We start from the raw sequence: 23,420 nt of genomic DNA on the forward strand, positions 1-23,420 counted from the left end.
TCTACACTTGGCATTGCTAAATTCTTTTACCCCCATGTTTTCCCTTCTGTTTTAAAAAAGGATTTACCGCTTTGCTATACAGCACTTCAGGGTGTGTCGAATGTGTGTTTCGTTTGTTTGCATAAGAGACATGGGATTGAGTGCCTCTTTTTGACGTCAAACCTTTCCGACGTTGACCTTCACCGGGTGGCTTATACACAACATAAGGGCAATTAGCGAAACAGGTGAATGATCAAACAACACATCAGTCTTAAGACGAACGAGGCTTGTTCTTCCGGTCACACTCGCTTCAAACAAATGCGCACCGCCACGCTTTACAGCTTAATAACGAAATTAATTCGCACCTTCTCACTTAAAAAATAAAATCACATTTTTTGCAACTAATGAGAAAAAAAGGAAGGTCAATTCATCACCCATTTCGACTGGGGAATGCTTTTCCGCGTTATCTATTCATTTGAAACGGTAGCGGTTGACCGCTGCGACATATAATTGGATAGGCTTAAATGGAAGGGGTGAAGCTACATTATTGGGGATTCATACAAGAAGCCTTCTCCAAAGAGGACCCAATTGGGCACCCCGCGCCTCTTTACCCCTTCTTGAGATTTTCATCCCTACTCTGTGTACGCCTCTGCCAAGTGCAAATCCAATTTAAACCCAAAAAAAAAAATATATAGCACGCCGAACGAGTCACGAATGTAAGCATGTTCCACCTTAACACGTTCAGGTGGGCAGCAGTATATGGAGCTATCGCAGTTTTACAGTTTGAATGGCTCCTCGCGCAGGGTCTGCTTAAGGGTCCCCTCTTAAGGGTCCGCTTTAGAGTGATAAACCCTCTCCCTCCAGTTTTGCCATTCACGCGAAATATATAAATGAAAAGATGCTTGTCAAGGCTGAGAAACGTTATCGCAGTTCTGACACTGACGGAGCTAGCCAGCTGGTGGCTTCCCTTCACATGGAAAGGAGGGACAGTTAAAGGAGGGACAGTTAAAAGAGGCACAGTAAGAGGAGCGACAGTAGAAGGAGCAACAATAAAAGCTGCCACAGCAAAAGGGGGGTATGCCTGCACCGAATACGTTATCCCCAATAGCGTCGTTAAGAAGCCCTCCGGAAAATATTTCCCCCTCCGTAGAAGACTCACCGCTAGACGCAAAAAAAATGAATTGTCAGTGCAAAGATATGGCCTTCATGACCAATGCGATCGAAGGAACTGGGTGGAGAAGGGAGTCTCCTTCCTATTCATTCGCGTAGCTACACATATAGGTGAAACGAATCAAAGTGATCAGACAGGTCGTCCGAGGAGACAACACGTAAATCGCGTCCGAGGGGAACTACATCCTCCCCGTTCCATCCAAGTGTTCTCATCCAATCGGAAATGTGATACCAGCGATGGAGAGCATGAAATGTCCCCTGGCGAATGCATGAATCCACCCCTTCCCAATAAAACAAGCGAACCTGTGGAATCGGTCCAGCAGAAGGAGGAAGAAGAATGCGAGAGGATTTTCCTAACCGACACTAAGTATTACAAAAGGAGCAAGTACTCTAAAGCAGGGTACCTAAAAAAAAAAACAGGAGCAGGCGAATTGAAAACTGGGAACAATGCGGACCATTTTCATCCGAAGGGACTTCTCCACAGGGAGTTTCCTCCCATCACATCCATTGAATCTGAAGATGATCTGCTCCTCACAAATAGCATGAGAAAAGGCCCACAAAATGAGCACCTCAACCTGCCAGAATTCTTTATCAGCAGCTACTATGCGGATCGGAACAGGCCCAACGAGCTGGATCTAGCAATGGACACGGATAAAAAGGAAAGTACCTTACCTATTAGTAGCAAAAATAACGGCAAAACGGACGAGAATTGCACAAATTGCACAAATGCTAACTACAGTAGTAGGAAAGCATCCATAATGAACGAATTCACAGTGATCGGAGAAATTGTAGGAGTTCATGGACTACAAGGCTGGCTAAAGGTAGTTAGCTTCACAACATTTAACGATATAAGATTTAGGAAAAATCAGTACAGGTATTTATTTATGAATAGCTACCCGTACCCTCTGCCAATTAAGCTGACAGATGTGAAAGAATCCCTAAAGGTAGGGTTTCTCTACGTCAAAATTGAAGGAATCCATTCCAGGACAGATGCACTTAAATTAAAGTCTTGTCTAATTTGTGATGATAAAAGGAAATTCCCAAGCCTAAGTGAAAACCAGTACATATCTACTGACCTCCTGAACTTTGATGTTGTCATTTTTAATGACCTTACGAATACATGCATAGGGAAAGTCCTTTCCTTTGTCTCCAGGTATGACTATATATGTAAGAAATCAACACAGAGCATTGCAGACGATTTGATTAAAATTGAGCTCAAGAAGAACATTTCTCTGCAGAAGGTTTTCAACATCATATCTGCTGCGCAGATGTACGCCATGCGATCCGCGGCGTCGTCTCCTCTGACTGCGTCACAGGGGAACCCCGTCCGGGTGCTCATCCACCGGAAGGGCTCTTCTGTCACGGGTCAGCCAGGAGCCGAGATAGGCGGTGGGCTAAGCGGTGAAGAACCACTCGGGGAGAAGTACCACTCGGAGCACGGCGATAACCACGACTACAATGGCGACGACGAACGGGTGAAGGGAGACAAGAACTACTACGACTCGATTGATAACTTTGAAGGCTGCTCTTACAAAAAGATATACAAGTGTGACTTCTGCGATGATGTGTACGACGACCTCCAGGAGGCGAGCGAACACGAGAGTTCGCACTTCCCCACGGATGAGGAATTGCTCTTTAACGCATCCCGGGCGAATCCCCCCAAGGAAAAACTATACGAAGTGGACAGGAATATGGTCTCTAAGCTAAAGGCTATCGACTAGTAAGTCAAAAAAGAAGCGCAATCCAGCCAAGGTGTCTACGCGAGGATAATCATAATTAACTGCACAGGAGGGAACCTTATTGTTTTTCCTCCCCATTTGAGTATATTTCCATCTGTGTGATTATTTTTTCCTCTCTACACACTTAAGCGCTTCATCACTTATGCCCTTTCGACATCACACATTCCTGCTTCTTCCATCCCCCTCACACACACACACTTCTAATCAGCTTTTTCATCCCCATCGTGAAGGAAAAAACGATAAGGTCAGTAAACTACGAAGTTAAGCAAATGTACCTCGACATATCAACCATATTTTTGTTGGATGACCAGAAAAAGGCTTAGAAGTGACGTGCAGGACGGGATGCACTTTCGCTTCCACGTTTTCGTGATAGTATACATGGGAACACCCCTTTCTGTGCGCACGCTTTCGTGGATGGAAGGACAGCCGCGCCCCATGGGGATTTAATCCTATGCAGATTTGTCCTTTTTTTTTATTTTTATTTTTTTTTTTTTTTTGAAGTGAACTAGGCTCAAAGGAGCAACACCACACGGATGTTTCACCATGTTGTTCTGCTTATACAGATTGTTCTTTTTTCATTTTTTTTTCTTTTTTTTCCCATTTTGCCTGCCTCCTCCGCTCCATGTCTGCAGCATTTGTCTTATACCCCCCGCTTCTAAACCTGCCCTGCATATATATGGGCTACTTTGCCTACCCATTACTCTCCGCCTACCTCTATGCATGCCGGGAGTTAGATAACCCCCATCAATCCAACTCACGAAATTATGAAGGAACTCTACCATCTGTATGTCTCCCTTTTGGTTTGCCTTTTTTCTACAACGCGAATTATCAACGGTATGTGAGACGGGTAAAATGTGGCCACATGGTTCCTAATTTTTTGTGTGCGAATGAAGGCAAAAATGGGAAGCGCTTCACCTCGCCAGTTCTGCACCTATCGCCGCCTTCTCCAATGGCTACATTTTCTCACTGCTTGCTTTCCCCCTAAAGAGGAACTCCTCTCCGTGGACAGAATCAGACATACCATGCGGAACTTCATCGTGATGGACGAATCCAAGGGGTTCTCGAACTTCGCCCTACTCTATCTCTACAACGCATTGCGGTGTACACTAACGCAAGACGCTTTCGAGTCCCATGAAGATGAGAAATACAGGAAGGCGATATTCCTCGTGAAGCACAACTTGCTGCAGTTGCGGCAGAAGAGGGGGGACAGAAACTTGTGGTTGTTCTTCGAGTTCGACCTCACGGATTTGTTACTATCCGCGGTAATTCTGCATGCGCGAGAGGTGAAGCTGGAGTGGGCACTTCCCGCGGTGGGCCAAACGGACACTCCGTCTGTTGCACCATCTGCTTTTTCGCCATCCTCTTCTTCACCACCCACTTCTGCACTCGCTTCCCCCCCACACACAGACGGCCGAAATCGAGGCGAAGATGAGGAACTACGACATGGGGCTTCTCGAAATGTACAACGAGCTGCGCCTGTCTGACTTCACCTTCAACCGCGTGTCCAACCTGGAGCTGGACATATGCACCAATCACATCTTCTCCGTCGAGGAGATGAGTCTGCACCTGACCCTTGTGCCTTTCTTGCTGGAGGAAGCAGGTGCGATGGGGGGACCAGCCCATAGGGGAAGCCTTCAATAGGGGAGGCACCCTCTCAAATAGGGCTTCCACCACGCGATAGTTCAGTAGACCCAGCAGAGATGTGTATTACCTATGGGTGGGAACTACTCTCTTCTTGATTGCTCCAAATCTTTGTGCTTCCCCCACACGTATTACTCATATGACCACTCCCCCGTGCAGACGTAACTACCAACTTGTACACGGAGGAAATTCGGGAGGCCCTGTGGAAGACCCTGAACTTTTTCAACTTCTGCATGCTACAAATAAACCAGCATAACATGAGCATCGTCAATATCTACAAAAAGGAGATAAACGTGTTCCTGAAAGTGATGGACAATTTTGACTTCATATCAATAAACGAAGAGAACCTCCTGGAGGTGCACGACGAGATTCATTTGAAAAATAAGTATGGAAAGAAACTGCTTCGAAATTTTTTCATTTTCTTAAATCTCTTTTTATTTTATCAAGTCGCTGAACAATTTGAGTATTTCCACTATATTGAAGTGGTACCTATTTACATACGAACGAAAAAGGGGACGATGAAATCGAGGAGTTACAATATGGAGAGTACCTTTTACCCCTTGGTTGAAGGGGTCTACAAACATGATTTAAAAATAGATGAAGGAATTATCCTAATACGTATTTTAAAACAGTACAACATAGAAAATGATACGAAGCGGATGTACTACTATGATTCTGATTTGATATATAAGGCCATCATATATGAATCTGTTTTGTCTTCCTCATCCGTATCATCCTCTGGTCAATCTGGTGTCCAATTTGAACCCCTTTATTCACAGAATATCGACATAACAAAAGGGGCTCTTCCTCCTGATGAAGACATAACGTTAAGTCTGATACTGCTCGTCAATACGGACACCTCTGTGGACGCTTTTCTAGAACAGATCCACAACTTTGTTTTTCCAAAGGATATCTTTCCTGCCAATTGGGATTCCAACAAAGAGAGAATCAAAATACTGGGGTCTTGTATTTACACCAAAGAATCGCAGCCCCCCATTTTTCAAGGCTTCTTTTCCAGGGGACTCAGCACCTACATTCTGTTCAAAATTTTGGACTTTTTAAAGCCGAACAAGAAGCTCCTCTACCTGTCCATTGACAGGGCAGAGGACAGCAAGAACCAAATCGCCTCCGAAAAAATCGCCGAGCGCATTATGAACGTCACGCAGCAGCTGTACGAGGTCGTCCTCCTCTTTGAGCGAGACGTAAGGGGAAAGAGCCGCCACGGCAGAGAAGCAGAACAAGAACGCAGCGGCACAGCAGCGCAGCGGCGAGAGGATGTGGAAGAGTCCCACCCTGGGGGGGAAATTGCCGCACTTGTTGACACTTCCTAAGCCCGTCTTCTTCCCCAAGATATCATAACAGCTTGTACTGGGATGAGCGCTAGCCTTTACTACCCCCGAATTGCTTCCCCCACTTTGCTAATTTTTTTTTTTTTCCTTATTCTTCTTTCCTATCTTCCACCAGGCCATCATCAACTTTGACAAATTCGAACACAGCGACGAATGCGATATGTGCCTGCTGGGTTACCGAGGGCTGTACACCCTATACGTGTGTATTTTCATCCCGATTTTGGTCAGCATCCTTATTTGCTATTGCATTTACAAAAGAAAAATCGGTGCCCAATGCAACTCACCTGTGCGGAAAATTGCGACATTCCCGAACCAGGTGAAGTCAATTGAGCCAAAAATAGTGACGCTGCAATTATAGCTTCTGTTTGAAGGCGTGGAAGCCGAGGCAGGCGGTCAAGGTGTGCAAAGTGTGAAAGGTGTGAAAGGTGTGAAAGGGCGTGCAAAGTGAGCAACGTGTGAGAAGAGGCCAAAGCGGGCGAAACGGGGGAAGCATGGCGACATTGACACCCCTCCCCTGCATGCGCAAAATCTCTTCACCCTCTGTGTGCACCTAGCTTTAGGCAACCTAACCAGGGCAACACTACCCATTTGGTGCTTTGCTGCGGGAAAAATTACTTTATTTCCTCCCTTTTTAATTTTCTCCCGTTTCGCTAGTGGGGTGGCGCGAAGAGATCCCAAGTGAAGTAAACTCTGCCTTACGATTTTTGCACCCCTCAGCCAAGTTGCGAGATCAACGCCTTCGCTAACACGGTGACAAATGAGAATAGCGACAGCACTCCCTCTGCGTCCGCCTTGCCCCCGAACCCAGCTTGAATAACACAAAAGTGACCAAAATGGACGCCCCGTTGGAAGCAAATCTGTATGACGCATCTAGCGTGAAAGAATGCCACAACAGGAACCGCCCGGACAGGAACAACCCGGACAGCAGCGATGACGGCGCATGCGACGATGAGGAGACGGACGCAGAAGCCACCGTAGTGAATAGTATGTACGTTTAAGGCCGCAAAAGTAGGGACTGCGGCTGGGCAAGCGCGCGTTGCCAGCTGCGTCCACAGTTGCGTTAGAGTCGCGTGAGGGTCGGCGGAGGTAGACCTCGTCTGCTCCCCGTGATAGAAGCGTCAGTCTGGATTCGCTCAGCAAAAGGGAGGAAAAACAAAAGTTACCCCTTTTTCAGTTTTTCCATATAAGAGAAGTCTTCCTCTTTCGTTTTTTCATCCAAGAGCCTTTTTTTCCCTTCCATTCCCCTTTCTCCACTTGCCAACCCGCAGAAGAAGGAAGCTTTTATAAAAAGCTGTACGCCCTCATCGAGTCCAAATCGACCTACATCAATTTGGTCCTAAAGTGCAGGGCTGAGGGGGACAGTGAAAATGCCACTGCCCAGAAGAAGCGGTACCTTAGGGCCAGTCGGAAGTCCCAAGACGAGGGGCAAGCCGAGCGAGAGAGTGCCTTAGAAACGGTTAGGGAAATAATTAAGAGGAAGTTTCCGAAGCGTGCCGAGGGCAAGATAGAGTTGTACTTGAAGGAAATTATAGGTAATCCGTGCTGCGGAGAAGGGCGCCCCAGAGGGGCATGCATGCAGAGCTGGTTACAACCCCAGCACGACCCACAGGATATACTGCCCAAAGGGAGTACTCCACATGTCATTCACCACATCTGATTCAGCACATCTGATTCACCATATCTCATTCACATCGCATGCAACACATCGCCTGCATGACATCCTCTTCACCACATCTCCCCCTTCATACCATTTGCTACACTGCGCCTCCCCCCGAAGGAAACCCGCCCCCTGAGAACTGTGCCCTGCACAAGACCCTCTACCAAAGAAACGGAGCCAAGTTGTTCGTGAAGCACAACCTAATCAGCTACCTCCTCCACTTCGTGGACAACAAAACGCTCATGAAACTCAAGGAGTGCTCAAAGATAGACAACGAAGTGGTAAGTCTCTACCTCCGAAAAATACTACACACCTTATCCTTCAAGGATGACGAAATAAAGGCCAATATCCACTACTGGAGAAATGTCGTCAATTATTTTTTCTGCAAAACGGGTACTCTCAAACCAGTGGATAGAAGGAATTACCAACCTGTCACCAAAGAGTTCGAAAAAAACAAAAGCTTCTGTGTAATTACAGAAGATTCTATGGATTCAAAAGTATACATCAGCTTAGACTATTTCAATGAAAAACAGATAACATCCTGCACACATAAAAATCCACTGCCACACACATGTGACGTTATGAACGTACCAAACGGAGTGGAAGTTCTCCTAAAAAGTGAGAACATCTCCATTATCGATTTTGTTGAGGAATACTACAAAAGACTCATAGTTCATGAAGATGAGCTAATGTGGCACATATGCAATTTCAGAAAATCTCGAAAATTTTTAACGCTCCTTTTTCTCGAATACCTCAAGTGTATGCTCCATGTACTGGAGAAATACAATGGCAATTGTGTTTTTAAAAAAACAGAGTACTTGGTAAACTGTGGACACCATATTACGCACAGAATTTGGATCCAAATGTTTTACGACTATGGGTATGAAACAGTAGGCAATCGGAAAGAGGAAAAGGGAGACATGAACAGGGGGCAGAGGACTACTGGGGGGTTCCCCAAACAGGATAGTACTAAACAGAAGAATCAAGTGCAGACGGATAGCACAATGAATAAGACACTCTACTTAACCATTGCTGACCATTTCAAATGGGATGCATAGTCGTCGAAGCGGTAGTTTTTGCTCCTCCAACAGGCGGCACTACCGAAATGGCAAAGGGGGCGGGACAGTACACTCCTACCTCCGCCAAGAGTTATTTGTGATGAACTTCCCATTTTTAAAACGCTTGGCCAGTTTTGCACATGGATCGGGTGGGCATGACAGGGACAGGTACAGAGACAGAGAGGAAGGAAGAAACCTTCCCGCCAAACGTCCCCCTGAAATACACCAAACGAAACGAATTTGTCTTCCATTTTGTTAAAACAAGAAAGAGAAATTGTTTCAGTACAGAATGTGGCTCCGCTTAGGACACCTTCATCACTGCGCAACCGTTGCAACAACGGCAACCGCTCATGTCATTTTACTGTTGGGCATAGCTTAAACGACCCTTCGGGATGACGAAGGGGGAAAAAAAAAAAGTTGTTGTTGCGATTTTTTAATTCACTAAGTTGTAATGATAAAAAAAAAAGAAAGAAAAAAAAATGGAAACAAAGATAGAAGCCTCAACATATGTTTACATTGAAAAAAAATTAGGAAACAAATTTGTAACTCTGGGAGGGAGAGAGTAAAAAGAAAAAAAAAAAAAAAAAAAAAGGCTAACTCCTTGTGTACGAAAGAATGGAAGCTGCGCATTTTTTTTTTTTTACTTTTACAGTATTACTTAAAAATAAAATTTACAAAAAATTAAAATTGGCTTCGTACTCCGACCACTAGAAATATTATTAGGATCGAGGAGGTGTCTTCGAGTGTAGGCAACATTCTACAATGTATAGACGTCTTCGACTGCGGGTCCCTTCCGCCCGCTGCTGATCTACGTGGTAATTTTGTCTTCTTAATTTTGCCTACTTCTTAATTTTTTCTACTTCTTAATTTCGTTTTCTTCTTTCCTGTTATGGGGGAATGGGACGAACGTACAGAATGTGCAACTGCGGCGTGGCAGCACATCTCCCAGCGGAGTCCTTTCCGGTTGGAAGGAGATGGCATGCCTAACAATTCGACATGTACAAAAGACAAAAGAAGAGAAACAACACGTACAAGTTGAGCTCATCGTGCAAAGGAGCCCTTACTTTTGTTCTTTGGGCTCATCTTTTTTGGAACAGCTCTTGCAGTCATCTGTAGGAAGGGTGAACCGGTTAGCGGGATGTAATTTAGAGTTCGGCATTGGCATTCCCATTGGGTTTGACAGTGAGGTTGCTCGTATCTTTTTCTCCCCAGCATCGTGTACTTTGACACCATTCCCTTTGTCATTCCTCCAGCATCCCGCTGCTTACCTCCTCCTTCCGACGAATCTGAGTCCGAGTCGGAGCTCTCCCCAAAGTCTTTGGGCTTGTGATATATGCAGCAGACTACGCAGAAAAAATGGGGGAGGAGCAAAAAGTGAGGTTGCCTAACGCGCGGTTAAGCGGTTAAGGAGATAGACTGTTTGCGCCCCTTGGTTGTTCACGTGGCTATGCAATTCGAACTTCCCCGGCACTACGCCTTACCCTTGGACGACTTCTTCTGCGCGTTCTCGTTGTCAACAGTGTTTTCGTCCCACCTGACCATTTTGTGTGGAGTCAGCTTTAAAATCCGCACAATGGTGTTTTGGTTTCCATTTTGTTCGTTCCTCGTGTTCGCTTCTTGCACGTAGGTGGTGGTCGTCGCGCTTGAGGACGAATGCATATGAGACATGGTCAAAAAGAAAAGGGGGGGGTGCTTACATATATATGCACATGTGTGCAATCTGGGTGCTCAGGGGTGTGTATATAAAACCCAGTCTGCGTATGTAGACAGGTATCGTGCTATGTCATAAAAATGGACACCGCATGAATGAAGTTGAACTGGTACCCCAAAAGGGGAAGACCGCGGCGAAGCTGGTGGAGTGCTGCAGGGATTAATTAAGATAGCCTTGTAGGAATTTCTCCCTCGTCCATACGGACGCACTACACGCAAGCAGACACAGGAAAGGAATCCCCGTCTTGTAAAATGGCACGCCTCAGCTGCTGTACAGTATATATATTCGAATCATCAACAGTTTAGTAAGGACACGCTTAGCGCATTCTTATTTCATACACCCTTACGTGCCTGTTGTACAAACTTGTACGTTCATTTTTCACAGGTGTTAACTTTTCTCTCTTGTTTCCACTCCACGGGGAGAAGAAAAAAAAAAAAAAAAAAAAAAAAAAGTAAAACGAAGTAAAATAAATGCTGATATCCTCATATTACAATTTTGTAAAAAGTGGAAAATATATCCTCTTCTTGCGATTTGTTCAAAAAACATCACTCCAGTGAGACGCAAAATTTATTTTAACTTAAACTGCTTTTGTACCGATTAAAAGGAAAAAAGAAAGAAAAAAAAAAGTACTCCTTTTCACAATATATATATATACCAGTATACATGCAAAAGTGCCTGTTTTGTGAAGACCTCCTCCCCACAAAAAAGTCTTTCCTTTTAAACCTTCCCAAATCAAAATCACCTGTACGTTAATATATTTTTTTTTTCTTTTTTGCCTTTTAGACTGAGTTTTCAGTTAGCCATTTTTCTTTTTTATGTCATATTCACGTAAAAACAGATAAAAAAAGGAAAAAAAGGGGAAAAAAAGGGGAAAAAAAGGGGAAAAAAAGAGGGAAAAAAAAGAAAAAAAAGGGGGAAAAAAAAGAAAAAAAAGGGGGAGAAAGAAGGGGAAAAAAAGCTAACTGCTTTGTATGCCCACTTGTTTACATTTTTTCTCAACCGAAACGCAAATGCAATTTCGGGCGTATTAATGTACACTATCCTGCCGGGCGCTGCGGGGGAAATTATCCCTGTGAGGTGGAAATCCGCTAAACGGTTCTCCAAATGGGTTTCGTGCAAACTCCCAGTTTACAAAAATAACCTAAATGAACCGAATTGGATGCACTTGCTACATTTGGTACATTTGCTAAACTTGCTAAATTTGCCAAGTTTGTCGAATTGACTGAATTGGTTGAATTTGCTGAATTCGCTTCGTTCGCAGAGTTTGCCAGGGACGCGTAAAACTGAATGAACCGCCCGTACTAATGTGGGTAGCAATATACACCCACATGCCCACGCGACGTTGCCGCGCGCGAGGAAGACGAACAGCACGGCGCCAACGTATGAGCCACACGCGCGAAACATGTTATGCACATCATATACTACTAAGCTAAATCTACGTAACGTGCTTGCGTCACGCTCTGCATATGCATTGCCATGCAGAGGCTGTAAATAATACAACAAAAAAAATAATAAAATAAAAATAATAAAAGTAATGCATAAATAAATAGGCACAAGGTGAAAAAGCATAGGTAAGGAAAAAAAAAAAAATAAATAAAGGAAAGTAAAGCATTCAAAACATGATACTCTAATTGGGGCATAAACCCAAATGAGCAAGTGGCATATTTGGACATGGACACAGTTCAACCGCCAGCAGTGCGAATTGTGGCTGATAGCAGTCATAACTGTATATGCGTGTACTTGTATACGTACACGTCGTGGGGAAGGGGTGATCTTTCTACGCGGGAGCAGCAGCACCATCGCAGTTTAAGACACCCACCTGCGTTGCTCATATAAAAAAAAAACAAAACAAAATGAATGGTTAATTCCGGTTAGCACATCCTAACAACGTTAAGCTCATCGCACATGGATTCCTTAATCAACGGTGCTTCTCATCGCTTCCAATTTTAGTAATATGTCTATCTTGTCAGCTCGAACATTGCTTACGTTTATGGGCATATAGAGATATATCCACATGGCATCTTCATATGCATGGTGCGCACCCCCGCGCTTTGCTAACGCGGGGTACGCCTCTCATCCTTCTACCCACTAACATGTTTCAGTTTTTACATCCATGATCACCCTCCGAAAGGTATACGTCTCTTCATGCGAAAATACGAAAAACTCTGTTCACATATTCGTCGCCTGTTTAACCATTAGGTAAATCCAATTCGACACAGAAAAAAAAAAGAAAGAAAAAGAAAATATGGCTAATCAAAATGAGATAGCAAAATGGGGGTGAAAAATGCTTCTTCTTCAACTATGCTTAGGACTGAAAAAATTGTGCCACGTGTGGCTTTATATACCACTGCAGGTTTGACCGTCCTGGGGCTTTGCACTACTTGCAGGAGGCCTAAACGTGTGTTATTGATGCAAGGTGAGGCGACGCTTTCCTCCCTCTCGAGTATTCCTCCAGACTAATTGTGCATATTCGTGCGTGGGGCATTCACTTACATGCACGACAATAGGGGGCACCAGGGGACATCACGGGACACCACGGATCAGCAGATTTCAACACGTATCAACACAATCCACTCACTTCCATGGTTCCGCCCTTCCATCGTTCTGCCCACCTCAGTAGTCATAATTTTCATAGTCGTCCTCCTCCTCGTTGTCCGAGTCGTCCTCATTGGTAGAGGACGCTTCCTTCTTTTTCGATATCTGGATGAGGCCTTTCTTCTTTCGCTTCTTCTTCTTAATGTCATACTCGTCATCCACAGAATTGTCCCCCTCGTCGTTCCCATCTTCTTCCGCGTCCACCTGGTTGGTTTCACTCAACTTCCTCTTTTTCTTAACACTCTCGTTGCTAACAAAGGTAAGGTAGTTGACGGCGTCGTACATCTGCCATATATTCTCTAAAACTTTATTTTCCTTGTTTATCCTTCTTAGCTGGATTGGATTTTCCGCTGAGACAATTCCGACGGATATTAAATTATATATATCATAGTAGCTGTAGGGGCCATAGACATTTTTGTTAGCGTCACTAGTCCACCTCAGCTGCCACTGTATGTCTACACTCTCCTCCTTGGACTCCTCTAGCTTTTTGCACAGGGCTTCACATTCGTGCTTCGCCAAGAAGTACACGTTTTTATATTCGTTTGTCAATTTCTGCGTCAAATCTATCAAGTTGTTAAACCTCCTTTCGATTGTTTTGTAGTCCAGGGCTATCTTCTGGTATCTTTCCTCCAGCCTCTGCAGCTCGTTTGGCTTTTCGCCCTCCGCTGGAGTGTCATTCACTTCAGCTTCGCTTTTCTCCTCATGAGTCCCTTCTCCCTCCCGTTTAGCCGCTTTTTCCTCTTCCTCCACTCCCTGCGCCCCCTCCGACGGGGGTTCTTCCTGGCTGGGATGACCTTCTTGCTCGGCGGGATGTTCCTCATGGGGAGTCTCTTCGCTCTTTTCGCCCTCATGCTGACCCTCCTCATTTTGGGCGTCTCCATTTGGAATGACTTCGCTGTCTACCGCTGCGTTCACCAGGGTTTCCTTCTCCAGGGTTTCCTTCTCCAGGGCTTCCTTCTCCAGGGCTTCCTTCTCCAGGGCTTCCTTCTCCAGGGCTTCCTTCTCCAGGGCTTCCTTCTCCACAGCTTCCTTCTCCACGGCTTCCTTCTCCACGGCTTCCTTCTCCACGGCTTCCTCCTCCACGGCTTCCTTCTGCACGGCTTCCTCCTCCACCGCTTCGTCCTGCACCGCCTCCTTCTGCACCGCTTCCCCTCCCCGTCTCTTCAAGTTCACCTGCAAGACGTTCTTCTTCACTGATCCCCGCGGGGCAGCCCCGCCGTCCTCGTCCCTTTTCCTTTCGTTCGTTCCGGAACGGACCGCATCTGCCCCTTGGCAGGACGTAGACACATTCGGATTTTTCGAAGATTCATTGCTCGTCCGAGGGGACGAAACGAAGCTGAATTTGTCTAACTTAAGTTTGCACTCATTAAGGTAATTTCTACAGAGCTTCAAATCTCTCTTGTATCTGACCATGGCCTTAATGGGTGTTTCCTTTTCAATGAGGAGACAAGATAGAGAATACAAAGCATCGTAAATATTGACAGAGAGGCCATTATTATTGAGACTTTGATTTTGTAGCTGATCAAATTTAGATACCGTTTCGTTGTGTATTTTTGCTTTCATTTTTTTATTGGAAAATAAGGTAAATGGATCTTCCTCATCAACTGACTTTAACCAGGCCTCCTCGAAATCATCACCGTCGGGATCGTTATAAACGTAGTTGCCATGCTTGTCTATGTATCCCTCCTTGAGCTCATTCTTCATATTAAACGGCTCAATATTGAACCCGAAATAGTCTTCACTATAGTTGGTAGTTTTTTCCTCTGCATTTAAAATGGCTGCATGTACGTCGTTCACTTCGAAGGAGGAATCTTCATTAAAGGAATGAGTAAACCTTTCTCTTTTAAGTTGTTGATTTTTTCCGATTCGATTGGAAGACGAGCCTTTTGTTGATTCCCCGTCGATTGTCCCATCAACAGAATCATCCTCCCCAGTATTCATGGCGACGTATCCTCTTCTAACCACACCTCTCGCTTTGCCATTCTCTTTGTTTGTGCCTTCATCGGAAGAATCCTTTGCCTCGAAAATTTCAAGGGAATTGTAATTTCCCCCTTTATGATCCTCTTCATTTAGGAAAGAATGGTCAGCCTTAAACTCCTTCTCATCAAAGTCACAGTTATACATCTCATTGTAGAAGCATTCAAAGTAGTTAAAGTTGTTAACGGCAAAATTGAAATAGCTGTTTTCATTTTCGTCTTTTTCGTAATATATGGTTTCATTTTTGTCTGAAAATTGGACTTTTTTTTTTTTTTTTTTTTCTTTTTTCGAAGCTGTTTTCACCTTTACTTATTTCGTTTTCTAATTTTACCAGTTCGACTTCTACGCTTTCTTCGTTTAGCATTTTCGCGGGGGAAAGATTCTCCGAGTCGGCAGGGGAATCGGCGTCACGTGTGGTTAGCAAAATATGGTTTCATGTAATCAACATTCCCCTTCCGCCTGACTTCCTCACTCGGGTAGGTGCAGGCGTATGGATTATGACTGTATTTTTTCTTTTTTTTTATTATTACTGTCAGTGCTCGTAGTCGTCTTGATGGTGATGGTGTGTGTGTGTGGGAGTCTCTGCGATGGCATATGCACAACTTTTCTGTGAAGTTGCAAATGGATGGTGTGCCCCCTCGTTTCCCCTTCTTTTTATCGTTACACGAGGGGGGCATACACCTACGCTGCTAAACTGTGTACCTTCAAAAGTTGCCACTACGTATGGGAAGAAATATATATCTTCTCATTCGAGACGTTGCTTACTTCTGTGGTGCGTGCGAAGAAGCTTGTTGCGATTGGAAAGTGGCTATTTGGATGTATGCCCTTGTTTTGGTGTGCACCCCTCCAAAGGGGGGTGGGAAGGAAATGGGGGGGGAGGGAATTTGTGGAGAGGTCCAAAAGGGACAAATCTCGCAAAAGGCGAAGAATGGCATTACATATGCAGAGCTGCACAAAAATGTAGTGCTAACACTGAGTACAAAATGTACAGAAAAAAAAGAACAGCATAAATGAGTGATACGTTTCCCCAATTTACCCGAAACAAACTGCCTTTCACTGGGAATGGTTTTCTTTTCCTTTTTCTTTTCTTTATTTTTTTTTCTTAAAATCTCCCAAAGATGCAGCGAAATTGGTACACATATCCATTCAATACAAAAAAAGTGTTTAAAAAACGCTCTTTGCATAAAGAATTTTCGCATAAGGCATTTTCTCATGAAGCACTTTCGCATGAAGCATTTCAGCCTGAAGCATATTCAAGTGAAACATTTTCACATGAAGCATATTTCGCGTGAAATGTTTTAAAAAAAAAAAAAAGCAACGAACAGGCGACCAAACGAGCACAAAAAATCTGATGGCGTGCGAAAGAACAAACGGGCGCATTTCGCACAATCCCGTGAATAAGCAAAGAACCCTTGTCGGAACAACAACATGTTGGTAAATTAGAAAAACGTGGATAAGAGAACGTGACCCTACGTTGCCCTCTCATTAATTGTATATAAATATTCACCTATCATATTAAGGACATAATGTATATTGCTCACACTTGGCAAGGAATACGAAATGTGAGCAACGGATGAGAAGGTCCCGTTGGGTCGCTTCCGCTCGTGTTGGTCATATGTTGGACTGCCTCACGGAGGAAGGACGGGCCACATACGCTCCACCAAAAAATTGAACAAATTGAAAAAATTCAAATTGAAAAAATTCAAATTGAAAAAATTGATGTTGAAAAAATGAAATTCCTCCGGGAGAAGAAACTTCAAACGGGACCGACAATTTGCAAATTATTCTTTCCTTTTTTCCTTTTTCTTCTTTAAAAAAATCCTTTTTAAAACACGCGCTAAGGTCTACACTTGTATGCTTACGAATATATGAGCAACCGCGCAACGTTTACGAGTATACGTTCCTTCAAAGCTGTGTGACACGACCGTCTCCAAAGTTGCGCATGGGCACACATGGACATCACGCCATCCACATGCACCTTGGGAAGGCCTCTCACCAATCACCCCCGCGCAACTGTGCAGACTCGCAAATTAATGCAAAAAAAAGAAAAAAGAAAAAAGAAAAAAGGAAAAAAAAAAGAAAAAAAACAAAGGAACATATAAATCGCCCTGTCAACAGAACAGGTGTTGACAAAATTGGCATTCTCCTGTTCCTATATGAGATGTGCACATGTACACATGTTATGCATACCTAGAGGGGAGAACACTGATAAAAGAAAAACACACTAACAAATGAGGATCATTCAAACGAAACAAAACGGCGCTGTGAAAGGCAGCGCCACAGAGTGAAAAGGAAAATTCATAGGGGGGGAGGGCCCCCACCATGGGTAATTAATTAACTCCATCTTCATGAAGAAAAGGATCGCACAAAAGCACTAAAATAAATGACGCGCGGAGGACGCACGCATTCATACAGACAGACACACACAGAAAAAAAACAATGGGATTTCTCTCCTTGGGAATGCTCACATGTCACGCATAAGCGTCGCGCATTGTGGATCCACCCCCCCACACACGCGCCTGCTGAATGTCTGTTTGCATGCCATGGCTTAGTCGCAGCCCCTATAAATTTCGCTTCATGCGCAAAATTCTCCAACCGAACTAGGTAAAATTGAGCAACCACTGGGGCACGATCTGGTCGTGCTTCTTCAAATGGTCAATGAGCTTGTCAAGGATTTTTTTATTCGAGCTGTTAAAGTAGTTAATGGCTAGTCCAGTTTTCCCAATCCGCCCCGTCCTACCAATCCTGTGCATGTACTGCTCAAATTCGGCTGGCAGGTCATAATTTATTACTAACTCTAGGTCGGGAAAATCTAGGCCCCTTGCTGCGATGGAGGTAGCTATTAAAATTTGAAATTCTTTATCGCGGAACTGTTGAAACACGGCTTGTCTCCGAACCTACATGAGATGTAATGGAGCCGTACGTGTGCGATGGGGCAGCATGTGTACGATGTAGCACTGTGGGGGGCATCGTGACCCATGTGCCACATGTTTGGGCGTAAAAATTTTACAAATTGCTCCTATCCGATTGGTTCACCCAGTGCATGTCCGCGTCAAGTAGGCACAGTTCACGATGAATTATTCGCCAGGAGCTGTGTCTCACGCGGACGTTCTAACGCACTCGCGCTTTAAGTCGCTACCCATTGGCGACCACGTTGTCATCGCCGCGAACCACCCAACTGATCCGCAGACGTAATGAACCATAACTTACCTGATTCATTTTCCCATGCAGGTAATCCACGTCATACCCGTTCGACTTCAAAGCAGAGAAAATGTAATTAATTGAGCTCCTCAGCTCCACAAAGATGATGGCTTGTCCCTGCAGGGTCTTCAGATCCTTGAGCAGATGCTCCTGCTTGCACTTCGCGGGAACGTACTTGACGACCTGCTCGGAGGGGGTGGAGCAGCGTGCGCGCAGATGAGGCAGCCCAAATGAGGCCTCCCGCATAACCCCACATACACAACTGCATGCACATGCGTACCCCCCCCCAATCGCACCCCGATACAAACTGGGGGCTCTCCACCTACCTCCTTAATAGAATTACGCACTTCCCTCTTCTGCGAGATATTCAAAAACACATACGGAGTGGCCATGAACTTCTCGATGTCCTCCCGCAGGCTCTCAGAGAAGGTCGCCGTGAACAGTATGGTCTGTCTAGCATCACTGGCACAAAGGTCATTTTCGAATAGAATGGCGTCCATCTGTTCCTTCAAACCAAGGGAAATCATTTCGTCGGCCTCGTCGAATATTAAATATTTTACAAACGACAGACTGACCTTACAACTGTTCATCAGATCGAGTAGTCGCCCAGGGGTCGACACGATGACGTCTGCCTGGCGTTCGTTTATCTGCACAATCTGGGGTGTAAGGGTGGTTATTGAGCAGGGTAGCGGTGACGGGGGGAAAGCAATTCATCCTCAAAGAAGCGGCTGATGATCCTCGAAAAAAGATCTCATCCTAAAAAAAGAAGCTGATGATCCTCAAAAAAGGAGGTGACCCTCACAAACGGTGCAGTCAAACGCAAAGAGGTGAACCTACCTGGTCCTTCATCGTCTCTCCTCCATAGAAGGCCATACAAACGAGCCCCATATCTTTCGTCAAACTGTTAACCTGGAGGGGGAATAAAAAAAAAAAAAAAAGAAAAAAAAATGAGCTTTGGCGTGTCCATGTCGGGGAATCTCCATACTGGTTGCAACCTCCTGAAACGTACGTACTCATGTGTTCCTTTTTGAGCGGCCGCGCCGCTTCCTAATTTACACAAGTTACCTCGTCCAAAATTTGAAGGACTAACTCTCGCGTGGGGCAGAGGACCAACCCCAGGGGAGAAACGCACGCGTAGGCCCCGGGGAAATGAGGCCTCAACGTGTCGTTGTCTCGCATCAAATTTGTCACTACTGGACAAAGAAAGGAAAAAGTTTTCCCACTTCCTGTTTGTGAACACGCAATCAAATTCATTTTGTTCTTTATTATTGGGATGGAGTACTTCTGAACGATCGTCATTTGGCTGTATCCCTTTTCGCAGATGTTTCTGTAGAGGTTATTTCCACAGATGGTGCTGAGCGGTGGTGGTGATAGGGGGGGGGAAGGATAAGTTGCGCCATATGGTCACGCACAAAATGCGGGTATAAATGGGTGAACAAGAGAGTGTGCAAGCTGCAGATCAGACTGGAAATAAAGAAATCGAATGAAAAAATGTGCCCATGTCAGCTGTGCAAACATGGGCAGGCCCACATACACACGCTCGCTCAAGACTTACCACAGGTCGTCCATGCTGCTAAGCGGCCCTGGCACCTCGATCTTTTCGCTTCCGTAACATTTGCACTCGATGATGTAGCACTCTTCGTCAAATATGTTGCATTTGTATTTCTTCCCTCGGTAGATGTCACGATTTTCTTCGGCTTCATTTCGATGGCCGTGGTGGTATTGGCTGGACTGGCCATGACGGTACTGATTCATTTGATAGCGGTCGTAATGACTGGGTTTATTAGTGTTATACTGATTGGTTTGGCCGTACTCATACTGATCGGTCTGTCCCGGATTATACAGATCGGTGTGTCCCCGATTATACTGATTGGTGTGTCCCCCATTATACTGATTCGTTGGGCTACGCTCATACTGAATAGCCCCGTCACGATCGTGCTGATTCGTTTTATTAGGGTTATATTGACTGGATCCGTTATAACCGTATTGATTCGGCTGATCATTGTTGTATTTACTGAATCGGTCATAGTCATCCTCAGTGGACCTATTACTGCCATAATCATTGGGTCTATCTGCGTCATATTTGGAGGAGCTATCGAGGTTATATTTATTGGGTTCATCATGGCTAAGATGGCTAGGTTTATCATGGCTAAGGTGACCGGGTTTATCATGGCTAAGGTGGCCGGGTTTATTGTGGCTATACTGACCAGCCCCGCCATTGTCGTATTTACTGTGTTGGTCATACCCATGTCGATTAGGTTTATGTGGATCGTGGAGACTAGATTGGTCGTGCAGAGTGGAGTGGTCCTGCCCATGGTGGTTGGATCGGTTGTGTCCGTATCGATTCAACCTCTCGGAGTCATACTTGTTGGGTTTATCTGGAGGGTATTGACTGAGTTGATCTTTCCGGTAGGGATTCAGGCTCTCGGGGTCACGCTGATTGGACCCGTCATAGTCTTGCTGGCTAGGACGGCCATGTTCATAATGATTGGAGCTCCCTCGCACTTCGGAATGATTGGACCTCCCATCCACTTCCGAATGATTGACTCTCCCCTCCACTTCCAAATGATTGGACCTCCTCTCGCTCTCTACATGACGGGGTGGTCTACCTCTACTGTACTGAGTTGGCCTACCTCTTCCATGCTGAGTTGGCCTGCCTCTTCCGTACTGAGTTGCCCTCCCTCTGGCGAAATGACTGGGCACACCCCTTACAGGCTGACCTCGTGTGCCTCTACCAAACTGACTGGATCCACCCCTCAATAGGTAATTCCCTCTGGAGTCATCATAACATGTCTCCCCCCGGGGAGCACCGTTGTGATTGTTAGCCCCCTCATCAACGGTATCCCATTTGCTCACGAATCGTTTTTTATCGAGCACATTGTGCCTCTCATCCTCTCCCTGTCCTGCTTCCTCTCTTTCTGTGCTGTCAAGTTGGTCACCTTCCCATTTTTTGAAGGCCCCTTTATACAGCCCAGAAGTTTCTCTGTGGTATAGAGGACCTCCTCTTGCTTTCCACTGGGAGTTACTTCTATATCGGTTGTTTTCTTTTCCCCCCAAATTGTTTCTTCTATTATTGTGCGTCTCTTCCACTGGGTAATTACTGTTAATTCCCTTTCTCATTTTGCTCGTAGGTCCATACGTGTCCATATTCTCTGCATACGTTTTTCTTTTCTGCGGTGGTTCTGGAAGGAGGTTCTTCATTTCGCTGTACGTCTCATTGTAGCCATCCACATCATTTGCATTCCCGTCATGAGCGAACTCTTCCTCACTTTGGTAATGAAAATTTTGGACGGCAGCTCCATATGGGTCGTAATTTCCACTCATGCTATTCACTGTATCTATATAATTGCGGTGACTGTTCTGACTTCCGAGTGAATCTCCATTTGGGTGTATCATGTGTTCACCGTTTCGTTTTCTCATCTGCGCTGCGGCTGTGTTATTGTTTTGGCTACCTTCCGCGGTAGTAGCTTCATCCGTTTGGCTAACCATAAAGTTCCTTCTGCCAGTGAAGGCCACAAAGTCCGGGTTGTCCGGATGTTCCGCATAGCTTTCCACACCACCGATGGCGTAGAGGTCGCTATACGGGTATACGTCCTCCACCAGCGTGTTGGCCACAATGCCCTTGGCGTTATCCATTGAGCAAACCTCTTCCTGACAGCCGACATTCGTTAAGTATCTGCTGATGACATCGTTTAGGGCGTCGTTTGATTCTCCTTTATGGGTCCCCTTTATGGATCCATTTTGATTTCGCTTTTCTGTGCCCCTTCCTGCTTCATCCCCCGTGAGGTCACCAGTACCATGGGCGTTTCTACCCCCTTCGATGTGTCCGCTGGAGCCACTGCTACACCCCCTCTGCTCTCTGGTCTGACGAGGTCGGGCCAAATTATTTGCCTTCATTTTGCTGCAACGGGTTGTATGCTGTGCGGAAAATGGGGCAAGCGCGGAAAATGAGGCAAGCGCGGAAAATGAGGCAAACGCGGAAAACGAGGCAAACGAGGAAAATGGAGCGAAGGAGTCCAAAGCGGCAGAATTGGCAGAACTGGCCGAATGGGAAAAGTTACATAATTTTCCTTGGCCGTTTTTATGACTCCGCTTGGGTATATATCACCTGATGGTGATTCCCTCACACAGGGCCTTAATTCTGCTTTCCCTCAGAACTAATCCTTGCGAATTTTCTCATCACAAAAAAAAATAAATTAAGAAAACTGTAGCCGTTGCATTAGCAGTGATATGGTAACAATTGTAGCAACAAAAAGGCGTCCCGGCGTCCCGGCGTCCCGGCGTCCCTTTTCTATACGTATACATGACATTTGCCCCTTAAGAACGCCGCTGCAATTTTATTTGCAATTTTCCCATCTTCAGTACTTTATTTGTATCCACCTGCAGGGAACACGAAATGAGCGCTTAGCTCAAGTGGGTTTCTCTTGTGCTATGCGTATGGCTACACTATGAGGGATGCACAAAGGGTTTTTTTTTTTTCTTTTTCTCAACGGCGCATACAAAAATGGCTATCTATATGTAATGTATGCATGTACACTTCTGTATTCTCCCCCCTCGAGCGATCACATCACGACGTGCACATCTTCGCGAAGGTAAATTTTTGTGGGAAACGCATCTGCTAAAAGGAAGAAGCAAAAAATGAATAGCAAATCAAGGCGGCGTGCTTGTTCCCCCCCCTGCGCGTGTATTCTTCTCCATTTGGCGGTTTCCCATTAGGCGCCTCCCCTCCCCCCTGGGCGTACCCCTCAGCAATTGTTCCGCCGTCCTTAGACGACACCCACAATGGGGGAGAAATGACCAAATTGAAGGCGACACCATGACAGATTAGCTACCCCCCCTGTGTGCATGCCCTGGGGGAGAAACTTGCCTCGTTGGACGTGGCACTGCCACTCATGCAGTTCTTCCTTACGTGGAAGGAAGTCACTTGAATGCACAGTTAAAGTCCCCTCCCATATCTTTTAACGCGTTCATCACGCACATGGCGTTAGCATTTCTGCGTGTGTTGCTTTTCCTTTTGCTTATTTGTGAGAGGGTGAACCGAACAAATCGATGCAAGCAGACAAACTGGGCAGGCCGCAATATGGACGTAGGACAAAAATGCCCAACTGCTCGCCGCGTTCGCCGGGGGTCCAAAAATGAAGTCGAAAAATGGGTAGCAAAATGGGGCTCAAAATGGGTGGCAAAAACGAGTTACACAAAAAAAGGGAGATACGAACGAGTTATGCCAAAGAACCGCCCAGACAGAGCTGGTTTCCCAGCCTCCTTCACAAAATTACCGCCATTTTAACCAGACAATGTGGGCGGGTCCCGCGGTAACCCCAGGAAAAAAAAAAAAACCAAGAA

At 45.4% G+C, this 23,420-nt stretch overlaps 6 protein-coding genes across 6 annotated transcripts; 3 read left to right on the plus strand and 3 right to left on the minus strand.

The window, feature by feature from the left end:
- Window positions 1-869: 869 nt before the first annotated feature.
- On the plus strand, window positions 870-2,870 carry C922_03360 (hypothetical protein; the record flags this gene model as incomplete). Its single annotated transcript, XM_008818952.1, has 1 exon — window positions 870-2,870. The coding sequence occupies one exon, from the start codon at window positions 870-872 to the stop codon at window positions 2,868-2,870; it is 2,001 nt and encodes a 666-aa protein (XP_008817174.1).
- Window positions 2,871-3,910: 1,040 nt separating this feature from the next.
- C922_03361 (hypothetical protein) lies at window positions 3,911-6,236 on the plus strand (the record flags this gene model as incomplete). Its single annotated transcript, XM_008818953.1, has 4 exons — window positions 3,911-4,150; window positions 4,296-4,488; window positions 4,689-5,731; window positions 5,994-6,236. The coding sequence occupies 4 exons, from the start codon at window positions 3,911-3,913 to the stop codon at window positions 6,234-6,236; spliced, it is 1,719 nt and encodes a 572-aa protein (XP_008817175.1).
- Window positions 6,237-6,711: 475 nt separating this feature from the next.
- Window positions 6,712-8,593, plus strand: C922_03362 (hypothetical protein; the record flags this gene model as incomplete). Its single annotated transcript, XM_008818954.1, has 3 exons — window positions 6,712-6,862; window positions 7,147-7,410; window positions 7,656-8,593. The coding sequence occupies 3 exons, from the start codon at window positions 6,712-6,714 to the stop codon at window positions 8,591-8,593; spliced, it is 1,353 nt and encodes a 450-aa protein (XP_008817176.1).
- Window positions 8,594-9,634: 1,041 nt separating this feature from the next.
- Window positions 9,635-10,261, minus strand: C922_03363 (hypothetical protein; the record flags this gene model as incomplete). Its single annotated transcript, XM_008818955.1, has 2 exons — window positions 9,635-9,936; window positions 10,075-10,261. 2 exons carry the CDS (start codon window positions 10,259-10,261, stop codon window positions 9,635-9,637), a joined length of 489 nt encoding a protein of 162 aa, XP_008817177.1.
- A 2,656-nt stretch (window positions 10,262-12,917) lies between these two features.
- C922_03364 (hypothetical protein) lies at window positions 12,918-15,240 on the minus strand (the record flags this gene model as incomplete). Its single annotated transcript, XM_008818956.1, has 2 exons — window positions 12,918-15,124; window positions 15,180-15,240. The coding sequence occupies 2 exons, from the start codon at window positions 15,238-15,240 to the stop codon at window positions 12,918-12,920; spliced, it is 2,268 nt and encodes a 755-aa protein (XP_008817178.1).
- Window positions 15,241-17,476: 2,236 nt separating this feature from the next.
- On the minus strand, window positions 17,477-21,974 carry C922_03365 (hypothetical protein; the record flags this gene model as incomplete). The annotated part of the gene is made up of 6 exons (XM_008818957.1): window positions 17,477-17,773; window positions 18,087-18,263; window positions 18,404-18,733; window positions 18,915-18,986; window positions 19,134-19,431; window positions 19,633-21,974. The coding sequence occupies 6 exons, from the start codon at window positions 21,972-21,974 to the stop codon at window positions 17,477-17,479; spliced, it is 3,516 nt and encodes a 1,171-aa protein (XP_008817179.1).
- Between the last annotated feature and the right edge of the window lie 1,446 nt (window positions 21,975-23,420).

Source organism: Plasmodium inui (assembly GCF_000524495.1).
Source record: "Plasmodium inui San Antonio 1 unplaced genomic scaffold supercont1.14, whole genome shotgun sequence".
Lineage (NCBI taxonomy): Eukaryota > Apicomplexa > Aconoidasida > Haemosporida > Plasmodiidae > Plasmodium > Plasmodium inui.